General features: G+C 40.5%; 1 protein-coding gene across 2 annotated transcripts in view; it reads right to left on the reverse strand.

Moving 5' to 3' along the window:
• Positions 1-16,049: 16,049 nt before the first annotated feature.
• SVEP1 (sushi, von Willebrand factor type A, EGF and pentraxin domain containing 1) overlaps positions 16,050-19,698 on the reverse strand; it is a 199,121-nt gene continuing 195,472 nt past the window's right edge. For both annotated transcript variants that reach the window (XM_040481945.1, XM_040481944.1), the window contains one exon: positions 16,050-16,435. In XM_040481945.1, the coding sequence (XP_040337879.1) occupies positions 16,414-16,435 (22 nt within the window). In that variant the 3' untranslated portion in view covers positions 16,050-16,413. The remainder of the gene's footprint in view (positions 16,436-19,698) is intronic.

Consider the following 19,698-nt stretch of genomic DNA (forward strand, 5'->3'; position numbering starts at 1 on the left):
TGAACTTCAGCATTTTGGTTCCAAATTTTTGGCTAATTTCAGTTCCTTACTTGATGATCATGAAATCAGCAGGAACTCACGGACCCCAGCCCTGTTTGTGGTCCAACTATCCGACCTTCTCACACTTTCTCTGTATCATTGTAATTTCTGTTAATCTGAGCCTCTTGCTTGGCCTAGTTTAGTCTACTTATCTTGCTCCTTGAATTTGATCCCTTTTTTAAAAGCCTTCAGATCACCTCTGTAGAGCTTTTTCCTCAGGCTCCACTCTGCTTCTACCCTCACCTAACCATGTCCTGGCTCTAATCACCTCCTCTCCCAAAGCCCACACATAGCTTCTACCTGACCTATAGTTGGACATTGCCTTCCCCAGAATCTATAATTAGTTGCCATGTAATTTAAATGTCAGTAGTTCACAATGTTCTTCAAAGGGTACCATGATCATGATCTCTGATTGCTCCAAACCTAAGCAGTTTGAGAACTGCTGATCTATAAAATGGGGCTCCGATGACCCGGCCTGCCTACCTCACGGAGTTGTTGTGAGGATTAAATGAGATTATATATGGAAACTGGTTTTGAAAGCTTTGAAGTGCCCCACAAATCCATGGGATTGCTACTGCCATTCTTCTGAGACCAAGCAAACAGTCACTGGGCACCTATACTGAGGCATACAGATGAATGAACAGTAAGACCACTTAGACATTAAGTAGAACCTAGGTCTTAAATTTATGACATGGAGCTTCTCCTTGGTCTGTTTAGGCCAAATCCTCTTTTGGGTTTTGATAATTCGATTTCGTTATAGAAGCAAAACAACTCACGTAGAGGATTTGGAGTATATAGCTCTTTGATTGGACCACCTTCTCTTTCTCTTCCCTCCCTCCCTCTCTTCCTTTCTTCCTCCCTTCCCCATTAAAAAAAAATTCTCAAACCATGCTTTTCTACACATAATATGGCAAACACAAGGAGTGTTTGGGGACAGAGAAGAGGTAGATTTCATCATATGTGAGTCAATTTTTCTAGAAGCTGTTGGATGGTCAGGTAAGTAGCTCAATCACCTGTAACTCCCTAGACTTTTCCCACTGTCATTCTTTTCAATAATGCTCATTGGGACACATGCCAGGATATAATTTGAGAACTCTACTACAATATGCTCTATGTGTTGCATGATGTAGAAAAGGCACACAGTCTGCAATTCCCACCTTGCCTAAATGAACAATTCTGGGACAAAAACACCTTGTCATAGCCTTCCCTTGGCACTGAATTGGTATTTAATCAGCCAGCATTGACACGCGAAAACAGTTTGGTGCTTGAGTAAAACACTGTGCACTCCTCTCCCCTCATCCCCTCCCTAGTTGCCTTCCTCTTTCTCTCCCCCAACCTCCTCCCCCAAGAGATAAAGACAAAACATGAGCACAACACATGCAGACATGCCTAGGAGATTATATTATCACTTTCAAAAATGTAAAACCACATAAATGGAAGGTTTCACAATAAAACACAAGGCTTTACTTAATTGGCTAACTGGGGAGGGCATGGAAGCAGGTTAGGAGTAACTGGAAGTAGAGAGAGAAAGATTTGGGAGCAGGGTCTCAGAGAAGGGTCCATTGGCCAATGCTGGAGAACTTGGTCTCAAAACTGGAGTTCACAGACAATCTTCATAGGATGTTGGGAATGTGAGCAGTGCTATTTGCAACCACTATGCTAGACTGTTACTACAATGGGTGTGTGGGGAAAGAGACTTTTCCTCATTAGTAGAGTATCACAAGTCAGTGTGATAAACACAGGTCAACTGTAGGGGCATGAATACTCAGTGGTGGGGAGGGAAATGGTGACAAGATCTGGAAAGAACTTCACAATGTACATTCCAGAGATGTCTCAGAGCCAAAGAGAAAAAGAATGGCAGATGTTACTTATGTGGGAAAACTGTAAGACAGCCTCAGGCCCTCCAGAAATGGTTGAGAACGCAGGAGAAGAGAGCTGGAGGTTCTACTACAGCAACAGGTGCTTAGTAGGAAACACATCTAGAATATACAGGTGCCACAGTCAAGTCCAGATTTCATGTGCTTCCAAAAATAGAGAAGGTGGACCCAGTGCACCTTCAGAGGAGGCGTCAGTGCTTAATGCCACACATTAGATTCCTTCTTTTATGTTGGCTGGCTAGAGTAAGACCAGATTTATCATCTTTTTTCTGAGTCAGTGCTACTGGTAGGGAGTTAACTCTTGCAGGTAGTCAGGGGCAACCCAAAGAGAGAAACAAAGCAAAAGAAATCGTGTCCTTAATCAACATCCCTCCCTTTCTACTTGGAAACTAAAAAGCCTACCCTTCTGTTATATCCAGCAGCTTTAAAAGATGGAGGAGAAAACAGCTAAGCTGGAAACTGGACATGAACAATACATATGAAGAGTCTTGAGACTGGCCAACTTCTGGGGAGGGGGTAGTATCTGGTAAAGGGGACAGGAGGTGGGACTTCTGGAGGAAAAAAAAATTAAAGGAGAGTGAGGAGATGAAAGAAGGGAAGGTTTAGATTGTACCTCCCTCCACTGATTTAGGAAACATCTAAGAGAGGACATCATGAAAGTCTGGAGCTAGAGGCCTCACTCACACTGTCACAGAGAGCAAAGAACCAGATAGCTAGAGGCCATCTAGAGGCACCCTCACCTCTCATTACTACGTCTGTTAAGTTTTATCACTTTTATTTGAGACAAAATTTTTTTACTGAATCTGTTTCGGATTGTGTGTGTATGCTTTTGCTTAAGAGGGAGGATAGCCAACATGTTCAACGGCATGAGGAAGAGAATACATCCTCACGTCAATGTCCTATAATTTCACGGTAAAAGATGTTTGATAAATGAATCCAGCCAGGGAAGAGCCCCCAATGGAGAAGGCATTAAAGGGTCCAAGACAGAACCTATCACCTGGTTGAGTGAAGATGTCAAGGATATAGCTTGGGATATGCTTTGACCTTTTCCATACATCCTCCACTCTTTGATGCGGACAACTGATTTTCTCTTGATCTTAAATAAAGTCATTTGCAGGTGTGCTTTCAAGCTCCATTTCCCAACCACACTGCTACACCTATAAAGCCACCACTCTCTGGGTTTTGACAGTGATGTCCAATACCTTCTCATACCCTTTTATTATAATCCGGAAAGATTTCAAAGAGGATGATAGCTGCTTAGTGTTACCATTTATCTGCTCTCCTTGAGGCTGCAGTGGAGATAATCTAAACTGAGGGAAGAGATACACATTCCCTGGGGGAAGGGCTAGTGGTCATGGCCAAGGTTCTGTTCCTCACGGTTATTCCTAATGGTGTCACTCTGGGTGAGTCCTTCACCCTTGAGCTCCATTTTTTAAATCTGAAAATCAAGAGAGTCCTTGGCCCCTGAGGACCTTAACTTTCCCAAGGCCCTTTCCCCTTCTGGTTATAACAACGATTCAGAAATCTGTGCCATCAAGGGGAGTGACCAGTTGTGATTGTTACTGCAGAAGCTGATTTGGAAAAAGCATACTTCCTAGGAGAGAGGACTATGAAGCGAAAGATCAGCATACCAGGAGAAAAGGGAAAGGGGATCATATCAGCAATCAGAAGACAAAGTCAGGGTGTGGGGGTGTAGTTCAGATACCACTGTCAAAGAGACAGGCCCTTCAATGTGTGTTTATGTGACTCACCAGGGAACTTGATGACAAGGCTGATGGTGGGTGGAGAAGGTAGTTTACGTGTGTGAAAGGGAATGATTCTGTTATGAGGCATTTTAGGGGGAAAGAAGTTGGATTTAGCCAACTCCTTTTTTTCCGTTTTCTTCACTCACTTACGAGGAAAAACCAACAGAATTGAGGGGGGTGGTCAGGATCTGGAGAGGCATTCCACAATGACTCATACAAACAAAAACAATGGAGCTTAGGAAAGAGCCTTTTTCAAATTGAAGTTCAGGGTTTCAAAGAACTCATTTGTTTTTCCTTTATCTTGCTGTTTATTTTTTATTAACAACAGCAGGGTTGGGAGGACAAAGAGACTCAGAAGGCTTTTCACAGACCCAGAAAGCACCTCCAGAGACTTGGGCCAGCAATTCACCTAAGACTCTAAGTTTCCTTATGTTAAATATATCCATACAGGGCCAGGCACTGAAGATGCCATTTGATTGCTTCTTATTAAATCTAAGATACCACAATGGTAAGATACACGATTAAACTGCCAGTTATATTACACCATGCCATTTGTAAGATGCATTTTCATCTTAGAGACGTTAAAAATACATTTTTGGTAGGGGCACTTGGGTGGCACAGTTGGTTAAGCGTCCGACTCTTGGTCTTGAGTTTGAGCCCCGCATCAGGCTCAGTGCTGATGGTGCAGAGCCTGCTTGGAATTACGTCTCTCCTTTTCTCTGCCCCTCCATGCTTGTGCTCTCTCTCTCTAAATAAATAAATAAACTTAAAATAATTTATAAAAATATATTTTGGATGAATAAAATATATTAAATATCTTAACTCTTTGAATATTGTGGTTTATGTTAAAGTCTAATTTTAACTGCTCCCTAGACACCATCATAGCTAGGGATGTGGTCAGGTGACTCCAGCCAAGACTTCATTAATCCTCAAGGCCTTTTTCTTTTTCTTTTTTTAAAAAAATTTTTTTAACGTTTATTTATTTTTGAGACAGAGCATGAACAGGGGAGGGGCAGAGAGAGAGGGAGACACAGAATCTGAAACGGGCTCCAGGCTCTGAACTGTCAGCACAGAGCCCGACGCGGGGCTCGAATTCATGGACCGTGAGATCATGACCTGAGCTGAAGTCGGATGCTTAACCGACCGAGCCACCCAGGTGTCCCTCAAGGCCTTTTTCTAATACCTGGGTCAGAAGGCTGAACACCAAGCCAGTAGACCTAAGTGGAGGAGACTTTGTGCTGTGTTGGTAGCAGAGGCACTGGGTGGTAGGGTATAGGATTGATTGTCTTAGCAACTTGAGAGCAAGCCATAACAATGGGCCAAGGATAAGAGTGCTCTTCAATTCCAGTTCTAGAGCTTGACCGTATAGTTATCTCAATGTTGTTCCTTCTTCAATGGAAGAGATTTGGGGCCATCAAGGCATCAAATCCATAAGATCCACAGAATGTTTCATTTACCTGTCTAGAGTATCGGCAATGTTGCACTGTAGCTAATGTTGCCTGTATTTCCCGTGAAGGAATCGTTTTTGGTATTGTAACATTTCCTCCAGTCTAGTCCAGTTGCCTAGGGAGAAGATGGGCTTAGAAAAGAAAACAGCCTGGGCTACAATCCCACGGATGGCTAGTGTAGTAATGGGACTCACAAGGAAATGTACTCAACTGAGAAAAACTGACTGGTTCAGTAAACTGTGCGAGTGCCTACTTCTTTGTGTTTGTCATCCTCACGACAACAGCGATCAAAGTAGGTCCTGTTATTGCTTCCATAATGCAGATGAGGAAAGGGAGGCTCTTGGACAAGCACCTTGTCCAGATGATGTGGCCCGTAAGGCAAGGAGCCAGGATTTGAATGTGGGTGGTTGAATTCCAGAGCCTGTGCTTTTCATGACTGTATCCATAAATAAGAAAGAAATCTTGCCATTACGGAGATTCAGACACATAAACTAGCCATGACATAAAGAGAAAACTGCCTTAAAAGATATGTGAACAAAGTGCCCTGGAGCCCAGAGGAGGAAGCTATTAAGTTCAGGGATCTTTCATAATACAAAAAGTGACTATGAGAGCAAGTCAGCTACGTTTTCTTTTCTTTTTTTTTTTTTAAGTTTTATTTAGTTTTCAAAGAGAGAGAGAGAGAAACTGAGAGAGAGACCGAGAGAGAGATCATGGGTATGCATGTGCATAAGTCAGGGAAGGGCAGAGAGAGAGGGAGACACAGAATTCCAAGCAAGGCTCCACACTCAGTGGAGAGACAGATGCGGGACCCGATCCACAATCACAAGATCACAACCCGAGCCGGTATCAAGAGTCAGACACTTAACTGACTGAGCCACCAAGGCACCCCTACACTTTCTTTTTAAGAAGGGACTTCCCTTATTGTTCTATAACCTCAGACCACGGGTTTCCCAGATACCATGCATTTGCCTATTTGTGGATTGAGTGGCACTACCTTTCCTCTAAGGCTCATGGATGTATATCAAACACAAGGGTTTTCAGCGAATAGCCAGTAAGTGTGATGTAAACATATTGTTTGGTTGCGGAAAATTTCACCCACATCCCAAGGTAGAGGACAGTATGATCAACCCCAAGTATCCCCTGCCCAGCTTCAGCTGCTATCAACATTCTGCTGCTGTTTTTGCTTTAGCTGCACCTGCCTGACCCCCACTTTTTTTTTTTCCTGGAGCATTTAAAAGCATATACAAGCATCCATTTAGTTTCACTAGTAAATACTTCAGTCTGAATATCTATTATACCAAGCCTTAAAATATTAACGACAATACCATTATCCCAACCAATGAAATCAACAATAATTCCAAATATTCATCTGATATTCAGTCTGTGTCTAATTTTTCCTTATTAGTAAGCACACTTTTAACAGAAGAACTTTTACTTCTTTTGTGCGGAATAGACGTGCACAGTTTTCCCTCTCAGTTCTATTCTGGCATATTTGCAAAGAAACAACCTTTCCGAGGAGCGATTTAGGTTGTTAAGAAGTAAAATAAAATGAGTTTTCATAGATCACACATAGAACGTAACTGTATTTGTAAGGTTAAAGCCACTAAGTAAATTAAAAAAAAATTTTTAACATTTATTCATTTTTGAGAGAGAGAGAGAGAGAGAGAGAGAGAGAGCATTGAGCAGGGGAGGGGCAGAGAGAGAGGGAGACACAGAATCCGAAGCAGGCTCCAGGCTCTGAGCTGTCAGCACAGAGCCCGATGTAGGGCTTGAACCCACGAACTGTGAGATCATGACCTGAGCTGAAGTTGGACACTTAACTGACCGAGCCACCCAGGTGCCCCAAAGCCACTAAGAAAACTGAAAAACAAATGCCTGGTAATGATGGAAGTGAAATAGCATGTGCCAAGGTGAGGAACTAGGCTGCAAAAATCCTATTAAAGTATAAGCCTATTCTTGAGACACTAAGGTTATAGGCTTCTGGTTCCATTTCTGCATTTTGGGGTTTACCCAAGATTTAAGTGTAGCAAGCTGGGCAGTGGCTTAAGACCAACGTCATGAACTATGTTAATAGGAATGAAAAGGCTTATGGTGTGTGTGTGTGTGTGTGTGTGTGTATTTAAGAGAGCTTCTGAATATATCTGACCTGTTGCTTCTCCTCTGAATCTTAGTATCGTGCGTGCGCATGCACACACACATGCACACACTCTGTCACACACACACACACACACACACTCATACAGAGTATATTCATTCTATATTGGATATCCACGTTGGTTTGTCTGTTCTACTCATTGGCATTGTTGACTGGAAGGAATACTGAAATGAGAAAGGGCATAACTCACTCTCCCTGTTCCTATGAACTTGACCTTGCGAGAGAGGCAGGGGGTTTAGAACGAAGTCACCAGCATCTCAGAACTCAAGAACAAATGGTAGAAAAAAGTGTGGGGGATGGTGACTACCACGGTGGGGTTAGGTGAGAACTGGGAGTAGAGAACAGTGACACAGGTAAAGGGAAGGACTTGGGCAAAGGCCTCGAGATGACAACATGGGCATTCTGAAAACTGAAAGCCATTCATCATGAGGTCTTCTCAATGTGGCAATTATGACTTATGGAACATTTTGGGCTGCCCTTTAAACATAGCCTAGAGTTATTTGGTGGGACTCTCACAAAAACCAAGGCTGCTTTGTGATTAGGAACATTTTCTTTTCCAAACGCCAGAAACATAGGCTATAATAATAAACTACCATGGTTACAAAGCTTATTTGGGGTTGAAAATGCCAGCCATATTCTAGCTAAGGTTTGTTGTCTCGAAAGTGCTGTGGCTGAGTACTCAAGCCTAGCCTTGGACTTCAGGAGTTGGCTGGTAGTTCCTGGATCTTGTAGGCATTGTTTCTCGGTAACTCAGTTTTCTTGGGTTCAAGAGAGACCTTTGCAGAATTAGCTGAGAAGGGTTGGGGAGGGGCTGAGAAGAGGGAGGGACGCAAACATTTATTCAGCCATTGGTTAACATAAGGCATCCACATAACTTCTTTTGAGACAATGCAGGACAAAATACATGCTAAATTACAAAGCAGCATACAAACTGTAAGGTGTGCAGAAAAGAGTTTGGAAATATTTCCCCTTTGATTATATACTTCATAGAGTCTCAACAACAGCTCTTTTGAAGAATGTGGTAGAATTGAGAAACACACGTATGTAGTTTTTGCTTCTTTTTTGTGGTCTTCACGCGAATCCATTCTTTCAGGTTTTTCTAGTTTGTCAGTTCACACTCTTTATTACCTTTGCTGATCGGACACACTTTAACTTACAGAAGCATAAACTAGCTTGAGCACTCTGCTGGGGAAGTCAAAGATCCAGTGGGCATAATGAAAGAAGGAATCTCAATGATTCAGAAGGGTGAGGATCAGGTGTGTAATTAGACAGGTCGGGACTTATGAGGGTGGAGGGAACGCACCAGAAAATGTTTTCTGTGAGCGGTGGGTGTGATCCGCATCTCTCGGTAGTTAGTACTGTAACTCTTACAGACACCCAGCCGAGCTCTGTGTGGGTTTCTTTCAAGTAGCATGGCTTTGTTCACAAAACGTAACAGCCCAGAATCGTTCCACCTGAAGAGCGCATATTTTAAGTGGCTTTGCCTGCTGCTTTCCGTGGCTAGGAGCATGTGGACGTGCAGCCCTGACAACACGTTTGCAGCTTTTCATTATTTTCAAAACAGCCCATTTCACTCAGGTTCCATCCAAGTCTACATGTTGGGCCCAGGTTACCTGGGATGGCTGGTTTGTAAGATAATGAAGGGGAAAAATGAAGGTCTGAAGTTGCTGTCACTGCCTTAAGGTCAGAATTAGGAGGGAATCATGAGTAATTCGGTGTAATCCCTTAAAAAAAAAGAGTATTGTTGTCGCTATGTTGGTTGTTAAGGAAGCATAAGAAGGTAATTCTGATGTAACCTGGCAGGCAACTTTGCAATATTGTGTCAGTCTCTTAGGTTTCCTCTAGAGCATAAAGCACAAGAGTATTCTGTAAAAATACACTGATAGTCTCAACAATTAATCTGTTAAATCCTTTAATTTGATCCTCAGCAAATATTTTTCTCCTGTGTACAAAGGTAGCTCAACATTTATTGGTATTTCCTCTTGGTAACAGTTTCCATTTTTCTATTAACCTAAGGATCACCTTGATGTGAATTCTTCTCTAAAGATTCCTAAAGAAATATTTAAACAAAACCATATGGAGGCAAGATCTTTCAACTTACACATGCCGATGCATACCCCAGACTAATTAGGGCAAACGGAAAAATGACACATGCATTAATGGGGGGGCTTTAAATCAATTACTTTTCATGAATTTAAGATTACTTCTGATGAATATGAAAGTACACTTGTGAATATAAAAGTAATATATTCTCATTGAAAGTAAGTCAGAAACTCTAGCCATTGTCCTGGGACAGTATGTTCCACTGCCGCTGATCCTTGAACCCTACTAATACCTGGACTGCACGTCTATCTGTGACTCTGTTCTGCAAGTAAACATAAGTATATGTGACAAATAAAAATTCTCTGCATGTTTCAGTAGAAAAAAAAAGTCAGAAATAAAGGGGAAATTTGGACAAGAGATAAAAATCTCCCAGTGTTCCATGTCTTAGGGAAAATCATTATTAACAAAGATTGGCATACTATTTCTTTCTATGCGTACTGCATATGCATATTAGGCAATGGAGAGCATACTATAAGCACTTTGTTGGTGCTATTTTTTGATTTTTGATTTTTAAGTAATCTCTACACCCAGCGTGGGGCTCAAACTCACAATCCTGAGATCAAGAGTCCTGCGCTCCACTGAGCGAGGGGGCAAGCCAGGTGCCCCCTGTAAGCACATTTCCTATACTGTTTTCCACTGAACATTATGCCATAATGATTTTTCATGTTATTAAAACTCTTTGTAAATATAATATTTAATGGCTTCATAGTATTTAATACTATAAATATACCATGAATTCCATAACCAATTCCAGGATTTTTAGTCATGTAAGTTGTTGCTAATTTTTAATATTAAAATGCCATGATATTTTTGTGCATAAATATTTGCCTCTAAGTCATATATATATATATATATATATATATATATATATATACAGAATTCTCAGACTGGGAATTACTGAAGTAAAAATTATGCATGCCTATTTTTCAAGTTTTTAATACATGTTGCCAATTTTTTGGACAAAGGTTGTACCAGGGTACATTCCCTATAGAAGTTCAAGGAAATGACTGTATTTAATAGCCAACTCCATTTATCACTAAAATAAATACCACCACCGCCACCAATTTGGTAGGCAAAATTTTACATCATTTTAATTTGCATTTCTTTCATAATTCATGAGGCTGCTCCTTTTCTATCTGTATTTCTTCTTTAATGAATTGCTCGTGCATATCTCGGCCCCAAACAAAATGTTTTCTAAGGGCTATTTATTAAGTCTTAATACTTTAGAGTATTATTATTTCGTCATGTATGTTTTTGCTTTGTTGGAAACTCCGTTTATGCTAATTTTTGACTTGTGAGAGAAGTTTTCACATTTTTTTGAAGTTTATTTATTTTGAGAGAGAAAGCAAGAAAGAGCATGTGCATGAACTGGGGAGGGGCAGAGAGAGAGAGGGAGAGAGAGAGAATCTCAAGCAGGCTCCATGCTGCCAGCGTGGAGCCCAACGCGGGGCTCTAACTCACGAACCGTGAAATCACGACTGGAGCCAAAATCAAGAGTCAGACACTTAACTGACAGAGCCACCCAGGCGCTCCAGAAGTTTTCATATTTTGTAGTCAAATATAGATTTCTTTTGTGAGTTCCTTAAAATTTTATTTTCAAATTATTTCTAAAGTGTACAAATCAGTGGTTTTTAGTCTATTCACAAAGTTGTGCAACGATCACCACTATCTAATTGCAGAACATTTCATCACCCCCCCCCAAAGCAATCTTGTACTCATCACCAGTTACTCCTCATTCTCCCCTTGTGCATCTTCTCTCCCTGTAGATCTGCCTATTCTGGGCATTTTACATAAATGGAATCAAACAATATATGGCCTTTTGCATCTGGTTTCTTTCATTGTGCATAATAATTTCAAGTTCCCAAGGTTAATGTCAGTCTTTGTTTTTTGTCTCCTCCTGACCACATTTGGTTTTGCTACATCCTTTGTCCTTTTTGAGAAGCCATAAGAACTTAAGATTTATTTGGTTATAGCACACCCTAACCCACTGGCTTCAGTTAATTTGCTAGTCAGCTTCTACTAAACATGATTGATACTAGTTTGAAAAAGAAAAGATTTACTTTTCTTTTTATTTTTTTAGATTTATTTTTGAGAGAGACAGAGACGGAACATGAGCAGGAGACAGGCAGTGAGAGAGGGAGACACAGAATCGGAAGCAGGCTCCAGGCTCTGAGCTGTCAGCACAGAGCCTGACACAGGGCTTGAGCCCACAAACCGTGAGCTCATGACCTGAGCCAAAGTTGGATGCTTAACCGACTGAGCCACCCGGGCACCCCAAAAAAGGAAAAGCTTTACTATAGTAGAGAAGTATCTTTCTAGTCTGAGTTTTAGAGATTCTTATTGAGAATGGATATTAAACTTTGCTGAAAGCTTTTCCTACATCTGTTGAAGTGACCACATGACTTTTAGTACTTGATGTTCCCATGATACAGGGTAGGAATCACTTTACTGTGGTTGAACGATTTTTTCGCTCTTGTGGCAAAACCATATTCCATTTGACTGTCATATATTGTTGAATTTGTTTTTATCTACTGCTGTTAATTATTTTATGTTTGCCATATAGATATTCTAAAGTTAAGAAGTAGTATTTGAAGACAGTGAAAAGAGCACAGACATTTGGGGCCAGACATAGCTGAGGGTTTTTTTTTTTTTTAATATTTTTCTATTTTTAAGGGAGAGAGAGAGAGACAGAGCACGAGCAGCAGAGGGGCAGAGAGAGAGGGAGACACAGAATCCAAAGCAAGCTCCAGGCTCCGAGCTGTCAGCACAGAGCCAGACATGGGGCTCAAACTCACGGACCGCAAGGTCATGACCTGAGCCAAAGTTGGCTCTTAACCGACTAGATGCCACTATGAGTTTTAATTCAAGTTCTAATAGTTATAATTCTGTGACCTTGGCATTTTTTCCTTAGAATTTTTATTATGCATTACTTTTGTAGATTTGTAACCAAATGAGCATGGAAAATTTTATATCTTGTTTTTTTCCCCCCTAATTTAACCTTGTACCACAAGCATTTTCCATGTTACTGCATGGCTTTGAAAGCGATGTAATATGTGATTCAAAATGAGCTTCAGGTAGCAGAGTTTAGAATTCCTTACTGTTGAAACTTTCATCCACGTCCATATTTTAACCAATAATAATAATGCTATGATCAACTCAATTATGCCTAAAATGTGCTTTATATTAGCTCAAAGTGTATAAAAACACTTATTCGTAAGTTTATTTATTTATTTTGAGAGAACGAGTGAGTGAGAGCAAGGGAGGGGCAGAGAGAAGGAGAGTCAGAATCCTAAGCAGGCTCCATGCTGTCAGCGAGGAGGAGCCCCACAGGGGGCTCGAACTCATAAACTGCGAGATCATGACCTGAGCCAAGATCAAGAGTTGGATACTTAATGCACTGAAGTCACAGCAGGCGCCCCTGTACAAATACTTTTAAGGATACATATGGTCAAAATGCTTTCTAAAGTTATTATACTGATTTACATTTTCACTGACAATGTTTAAAATTTCCGACATTTGCCCACATTGTTTATTAACATTCAAAATAAGTCACTGCTAATCCAATAAAAAAAAATGGCTTCTCACTATTGTTTGAATGTACATGCCACATTTGTGAGGCCCAACATTTTCTCACATGTATATGAATTTACTGCATTTCTTTGGCGGGTTGTTTGAGTTCTTGAATTCATAAATCTTCTCCAATTTATATGATAAAGATATAATAAAGACACTGTTCCTTGGTCTGTTATAAAAATCTGATTACGATTTTTTAAATGACACCAGAACTTTCCAGATGCTATCAAATCTGCCCATCGTTCCTACCATGATTATTCTGACTTCTAGGCTTAGGAGAGGTTATTAAGCCTTCAAACTGCTAAGAAAAATTAATTCCCAAAGCCATTTTTATGGTTTTAATATTGGTATTTCACTTCCCTATCCATCCTGAATTTAGTTTTGTTTGTGGTGAAAATACAAATTAAAAGATTCTCTAAATTTTACCAATTGTCTAATGGCAGTCACTCCTTCTAATACTTGGCAACAAAAATTCTACTGGTCACTTACGAGTTTTTAAGTAGAATATTTGAAATTATGTATATAAACTATCACATTGATGCTTTTGTAATTTTTTTTTAAAATTTTAAGTGGGCTTCATGCCTAGCACAGAGCCCAGTGTGGGGCCTGAACTTCAGACCCTGATCAAGACCAGAGCTGGCATCGAGTCAGGTGCTTAACCAACTGAGCCACCCAGGCACCCCAGATGCTTTTGTGACTCTTGATCCAGCATGCACTATTCAAATTACTGTAGCTTTTTTAAAAATTTATTTTGAGAGAGAGTGCGAGTGGGGGAGGGGCATAGAAAGAGAGTGAGAGAGAGAGAGAGAGAGAGAGAGAGAGAATCCCAAGCAGGATCCACACTGTCAACGCAGAGCCTGATGTGGGGCTCAAACTCACAGATCGTGAGATCATGACCTGAGCTGAAGTCAAGAGTTGGATGCTTAAACAACTGAGCCACCCAGGGGCCCCATACTTACTGTAGCTTTTCAGTGTTTTGAATTTTAGTAAAGATGGGCCTTTTCATCATTTTTCTTTAAAGTATTTTAATTTCCGGGACACCTGGGTAGCTCAGTCAGTTCAACGTCCAACTCTTGATTTTGGCTCAGGTCATGATTATATAATCTCATATAATTATGTAATTATAATATATTTATATTTTATATAAATATGCTGATATTGTGAATAGGATCTTTTTCACTATATTTTCCACTTTATAAATATTCAGGAAAGCTCTTTTTGTATATTTATCTGTAACAATTCAGCTTACCGGACTCTGTTTTTAATGGATTTTCAGGCCTTTGGGCTTTCATTTTACAAGGTACATCACCTTCTGCCAAAATAAAACTTGTGACTATTAATTTTCTCATCTTTATACCTTTTATTTGTTTGATAAATTTATGTATTACTGTTTTGGCTAGAACTCACAGAATAATGTCCAAGATAAGTGGGGACAGCTTTTTTGCTTTGTTGCTGATTTTAAAGGGAAGCATTTAATACCTCACTACAGGACTGGTTATAGTTGGTCTGGAACAGATAGGTTTTGGCATGCTGGACAAACACTCTCACTTCCTTTTTAGAAAGTTAAGAATTCATTGTGAATATATGCAGTATAGAAAATTTAAAAAAGAACATTCTTCAACTACTTTTAGTGTTGTTACTCTGTGAGTCACATTTCTAGATAGGAAATATGATTTGCAAACCTCATGTATGATGGTTTATTTCATATTACTTACTGTCTGCATAACACAGATAATTTGACTTATTGTGAAATATGGATTTTTTAACCTATTCAAAGTAACCCAATACGAGTTCTACTCAGTAGGCACACTTTCAGAAGTGAGTTTTGTTTTCAATTGCAGTAGCTTTCCCTAGCTTTTATTTTCTGGTACTCTCTTTCTTTTTGTTACTTGGCTTTCATTTTGTAGTTTTCTGATTATGATGAAGATCAACATAGTTTGGAAGCTGACGGGACAGTGATAAGCTAAATAAGAGGTATGCTTGTAAGCACGTAAAATTGGTCGAGAGCGAATGTCAGGAGAAATAAGGAGAAGTCAACAGCCGGTACGTGCAGGGCAGTAAAGAGAACCACTAGGACAATGAAAATCTTTTTCATCATTCCTGCATTTCTTCATAGTGTTACAATGCACCCCACGGCCTATTTGGGAACATTTCTCCCAGAGGATGAAAGTGAGGTGATCGTGATGTTCCTATTTTATTTTTTTTTCAACGTTTTTTATTTATTTTTGGGACAGAGAGAAACAGAGCATGAACGGGGGAGGGGCAGAGAGAGAGGGAGACACAGAATCGGAAACAGGCTCCAGGCTCTGAGCCATCAGCCCAGAGCCCGACGCGGGGCTCGAACTCACGGACCGCGAGATCGTGACCTGGCTGAAGTCGGACGCTTAACCGACTGCGCCACCCAGGCGCCCCTATGATGTTCCTATTTTAAACAAAACCTAGCGTTTGGCGTCTTTTCCCCCCAGAAGTTTGGGGGAGTCTTTATCCCGGCAGAAGCACGGTGATGGAGTTAGCGGGGACTGAGGAGCAGGTCCGCTCTGCCTTGGGCAGCATCAATTCTTTTTTTGCAAGTGAGACCAGGAGCACAGTTTTGGGGACCTTCTCCCATTTGCATTTTTCCTTCCCTTTCTCTGTCCTGCTATTCCTGTCTCCTTTCTCCCAAAGCAGTGAGTTGTGGATTTCTGACCCACAGGTGGGCTCTCTGTTAATCTTCCGGTTCGCGCATTTCTTATTCCAGCTGCGAGAAGAAAGGGGAGTGCTTTGTTTTGTGAACCATGACCATTATACTTTCTTCCTCTGTCCACTAAGTTGACTGCCTACAGCTTTACAAGTGCTGGGAAAGGCATTAGCCAGGCTGCCCTCTGAGCCGGGACAGCATTCTGTATGGAGGGTAGTATGTCCAATGCTTACCCGCTGATTAAATAAAAGGAAACCTTTACTGTTACACATACTGTAAAGAAGAAAGAGCTAGAAGGAAGGGGTCTCCTTCATTGGGATTTCTTGGTACACTGCTTGTGATCCTGCACTGTGCCAACAGCATAGATGAAAGATCATGACCCTCTTCATTATTTCCTGGACAGCTCACAAAATGGCACTATCCAGCAAACTATTATTTCATAGCAAAATATATTTTAATTGGAAAATCACTTGAAGTAACGGAATAAAAATGTGTAGCAGGAACTTTCCCAACAGACAGCAGAGTCTGTACAGTTTGTGAGCGGAGCAGCATGTATTTAATATATTTTTATATAGAAAATACAAGCATATTTAAAAATGGAAACATGTAACAAAGTATGTCACAACGAATAACAAAATATAACACAAAATAAAAAGGTAAACCCAAAATAACAAGTTTACTAAACAAAACAAGACCCAGCACCGTGTTGGAATTTCTTTGCGTAAGTTCCAGGATGCCCAGGACTCCCAGGAAGAGATGATCCTGCTTTTAGGAGAGCTGGTTGGTTGTGCAGTGGTTAAAACCCAGTCCTCCTTTTCCTGGAACAAAAAAACAAAGAGATTCAACAGAAAAACTGAAGACGTAAGAGCTTAGGGGCTGATGACAACAGCATTGAAAGTCTCAGATGCCTGGGCATTATCTGTGACGTGGTTTGTAGGGATGGGGGTCGTTCCTTGAGAACAGGTGCTACCTTATGAAAAGATCGGAGAATCAAAAGAACCCGGGTTTTGATCCCGTCCCTCTCACCAATTCCCTGTCTGATAATCCTCTTATCTCTAAAATGATGAGCTTGGACTTTGTGAACCTGGAAGTCTCTTAAGCATTAACAGTTGATGGTTTTTGTTTACGGCATTTACTTAGGGTCAATTTTCTGAAGATGCACATAGAGATCAGAGGAAACCCAGTCTCTTTCTTAAGGACGGAACGAACTGGAAATGATACGGGGTCTGCCTTATTCATCAGCAGAGGAGGTTAGAGGCTGAGGGATTTAATGGTTGCCATGGGGTGCTTCTCCCCCAGCCGTCACTGATGGCAGGAAGGCGCTCCATCCGTGAAGAAGCGTCTACTGAGCACCAGTTTTTGTGTCCGTACCAAGTCCGAGGGATACAATCTTCAAGGCACTCAGTCTTGTGGGAGAGAAGGAAATAAAAAATTGCTTGGAAACATTTACTGTTTTGATTTCTCAGAAAAGCTTTCTCTTCTCCCCATTTCAGGGAATCATACTCCACCTTTCTTTCTTCCGGGAACTGCCAGCTGCCTCTCCCCTTCACCCATAAGTAAGGTAGAGATTTTGACAAAATGACCCTTCAAGTTAGTACAACAGAACTCAACCTAGGGCCAAAGTTTCACTGACCCCTCGTGGGCCCTTCAATCGATCTGGAGTAGTCAGTTCTTCCAGATCGTTAAACGGGGTCAGTGCCCTATTTGCGTGGATACTGTGGGATGACATGTAAAATGTGGAAGCTATAAGCAGGGCTGTCCCTCCGCCTGAACTGAGCAGCAGAGAAAACCCCATTGCAGCAAAAGACAGGATGGAACAGACGCTGGAGAGAGGAGGGGAGACGAGAGGCGGACAGGCTTTAGGTGGCTTTCAAGTCCTCAGTCTGGTCCTCCTGATGCTCAGCCACCTCATGTCTTTGGGTGCAAGGTCCTTCTAGCCTGAGGACATATTCCTTTCTTTAGTGAAGCTAGTTAGAGTTGCAATAAGAGAGTCCCGACTGTTACACATCTCCTAGAATAACTGATCACAGTACAAGGAGGCAGGGACTTGCCCCATCTTCTGGGTTGAAGATGAACCTCTCCTCGTATGTGGGCTATGCCTCTTAACTCATTTTGCTGAATATATACATCTGGATTCCTTCATTAAACTTTTGCTTTAAAAAATCGAGATTTTTTTTCTCTTTATTAATCATTTTCTTCACATAAGCTAATACTTATCCTTCCCCTAGTTGAGAAAGAGATCCTCTGGAGTATTTTGATGTTAGGGAACCACACAAACTCTGGGTTTCCTTTTCTTATCTAGAAGATGAAGGAGTTGAAATAGAAAGTATAAAATTATAAGAATTTTAGAAATACTTCCTGTTCCTTTTTGAGTCACTGTCATTCTTAGTCCTTTTATCTTTTCTTTTCTCTCTCTCTCTTCTTTTCTTTTTTCCCCCCAGAAATCCATTGCAGTTTGACTCTCATTTTTTAAAAATTCTTTCGGGGCGCCTGGGTGGCGCAGTCGGTTGAGCGTCCGACTTCAGCCAGGTCACGATCTCGCGGTCCGTGAGTTCGAGCCCCGCATCGGGCTCTGGGCTGGTGGCTCGGAGCCTGGAGCCTGTTTCCGATTCTGTGTCTCCCTCTCTCTTTGCCCCTCCCCCGTTCATGCTCTGTCTATCTCTGTCCCAAAAATAAATAAAAACGTTGAGAAAAAAAAATTTAAAATTCTTTCAACTCTGCTCTCATGTAAAACCATCATTTTTATCTTGGAAGTTTCTACATATCCATATATAATCCAAATTTGCTCTTTGGAGTTTATGTTTTCTCTCTGCAGAGTTGGCATATACTTGATAGGAAGAAATTCATTGGCCCAGGGCGGATTTTTTGTTGTTGTTGTTGTTGTTGTTAATAAAGTGTGTACTTAAATAGGTTTTTGCCTTTGCAAGCTGACTTGTATTCTAATCACAACGAACTTTTAAAAAATGGGAAAATTAGAGTTGATTTCAGTTGGCTGAATTTCCCACTTTTTGAAGAGAATATGAAAATATCCATTTATTTTAAATGATTACTTTAAGACAGAAGTAAATGTACATAATACAAATCTAAGTGATGTAATACAATGACACGCACTGAAAACCTTAAAATAGAGCTGTTAATATTCCAACATTGCAACATTTGTGAGGACAATGTTACAATATTGAAAATATTTTATCCGTGGTATGAGGTAGTACGGTATGAGGTAGTACGTCTGACATTTCCTGAAGTTTAAAAAAGTTTAAACCTTGAGGAAGAAGAACAAAGCTAGAGGCATCATGCTCTTGCATTTCAAACTATATTACAAAGTTTAGTAATCAAAACAATATGGTGTTGCCATAAAATCAGACATGGAGATCAGAAAGACAGGAAAAAGAGCCCAGAAATAAACCTTTGCATGTATGGTCAATTAATTTATGACAAAGGAGCCAAGAATATACAACAAACTCTTCAACAAATGGTGCTGGGAAAACTGGACAGCCACATGCCAAAGAATGAAATCGGACCACTTTCTTATACCAAACATAAAAACTAACTCAAAATGGATTAAAGATTTGAATATAAGAGCTGAAACCATAAGACTCCTAGAAGAAAACATAGAACTTGGTGATGATTTTTTGGGGGGATTTGACAGCAAAAGCAAAGTCAAGAAAAGCAAAAATCAGCAAGTGGGACTACATCAAACTAAAAATTTCTTCACAGCAAATGAAACCATCAACAAACAAAATGAAAAGGCCACCTACTGAATGGGATTATATATCTGATAAGATGTCACCATCCAAAATATATAAAGAGCTTATACAACCCAATAACAAAACAAACAAACAAACAAAACAAAATAAAAACAAACCCCAAACAATTGGATTAAAAAATAGGCAGAGGATATGAATACACATTTTCCCAAAGAAGACATATAGCAGGCCAATAGGTACATGAAAAGTGCTCAACATCATCAGTCATCAGGGAAATGCTAATCAAAACCACAGTGAGATATCACCTCACACCAGGGAGAATGGCTATTATCAGAAAGACAAGAAATAACAAGTTTCGGCAAGAATGTGGAGAA

The sequence above is a fragment of the Herpailurus yagouaroundi genome, unplaced genomic scaffold (assembly GCF_014898765.1).
Source record: "Herpailurus yagouaroundi ecotype Mexico unplaced genomic scaffold, PumYag 160, whole genome shotgun sequence".
Lineage (NCBI taxonomy): Eukaryota > Metazoa > Chordata > Mammalia > Carnivora > Felidae > Herpailurus > Herpailurus yagouaroundi.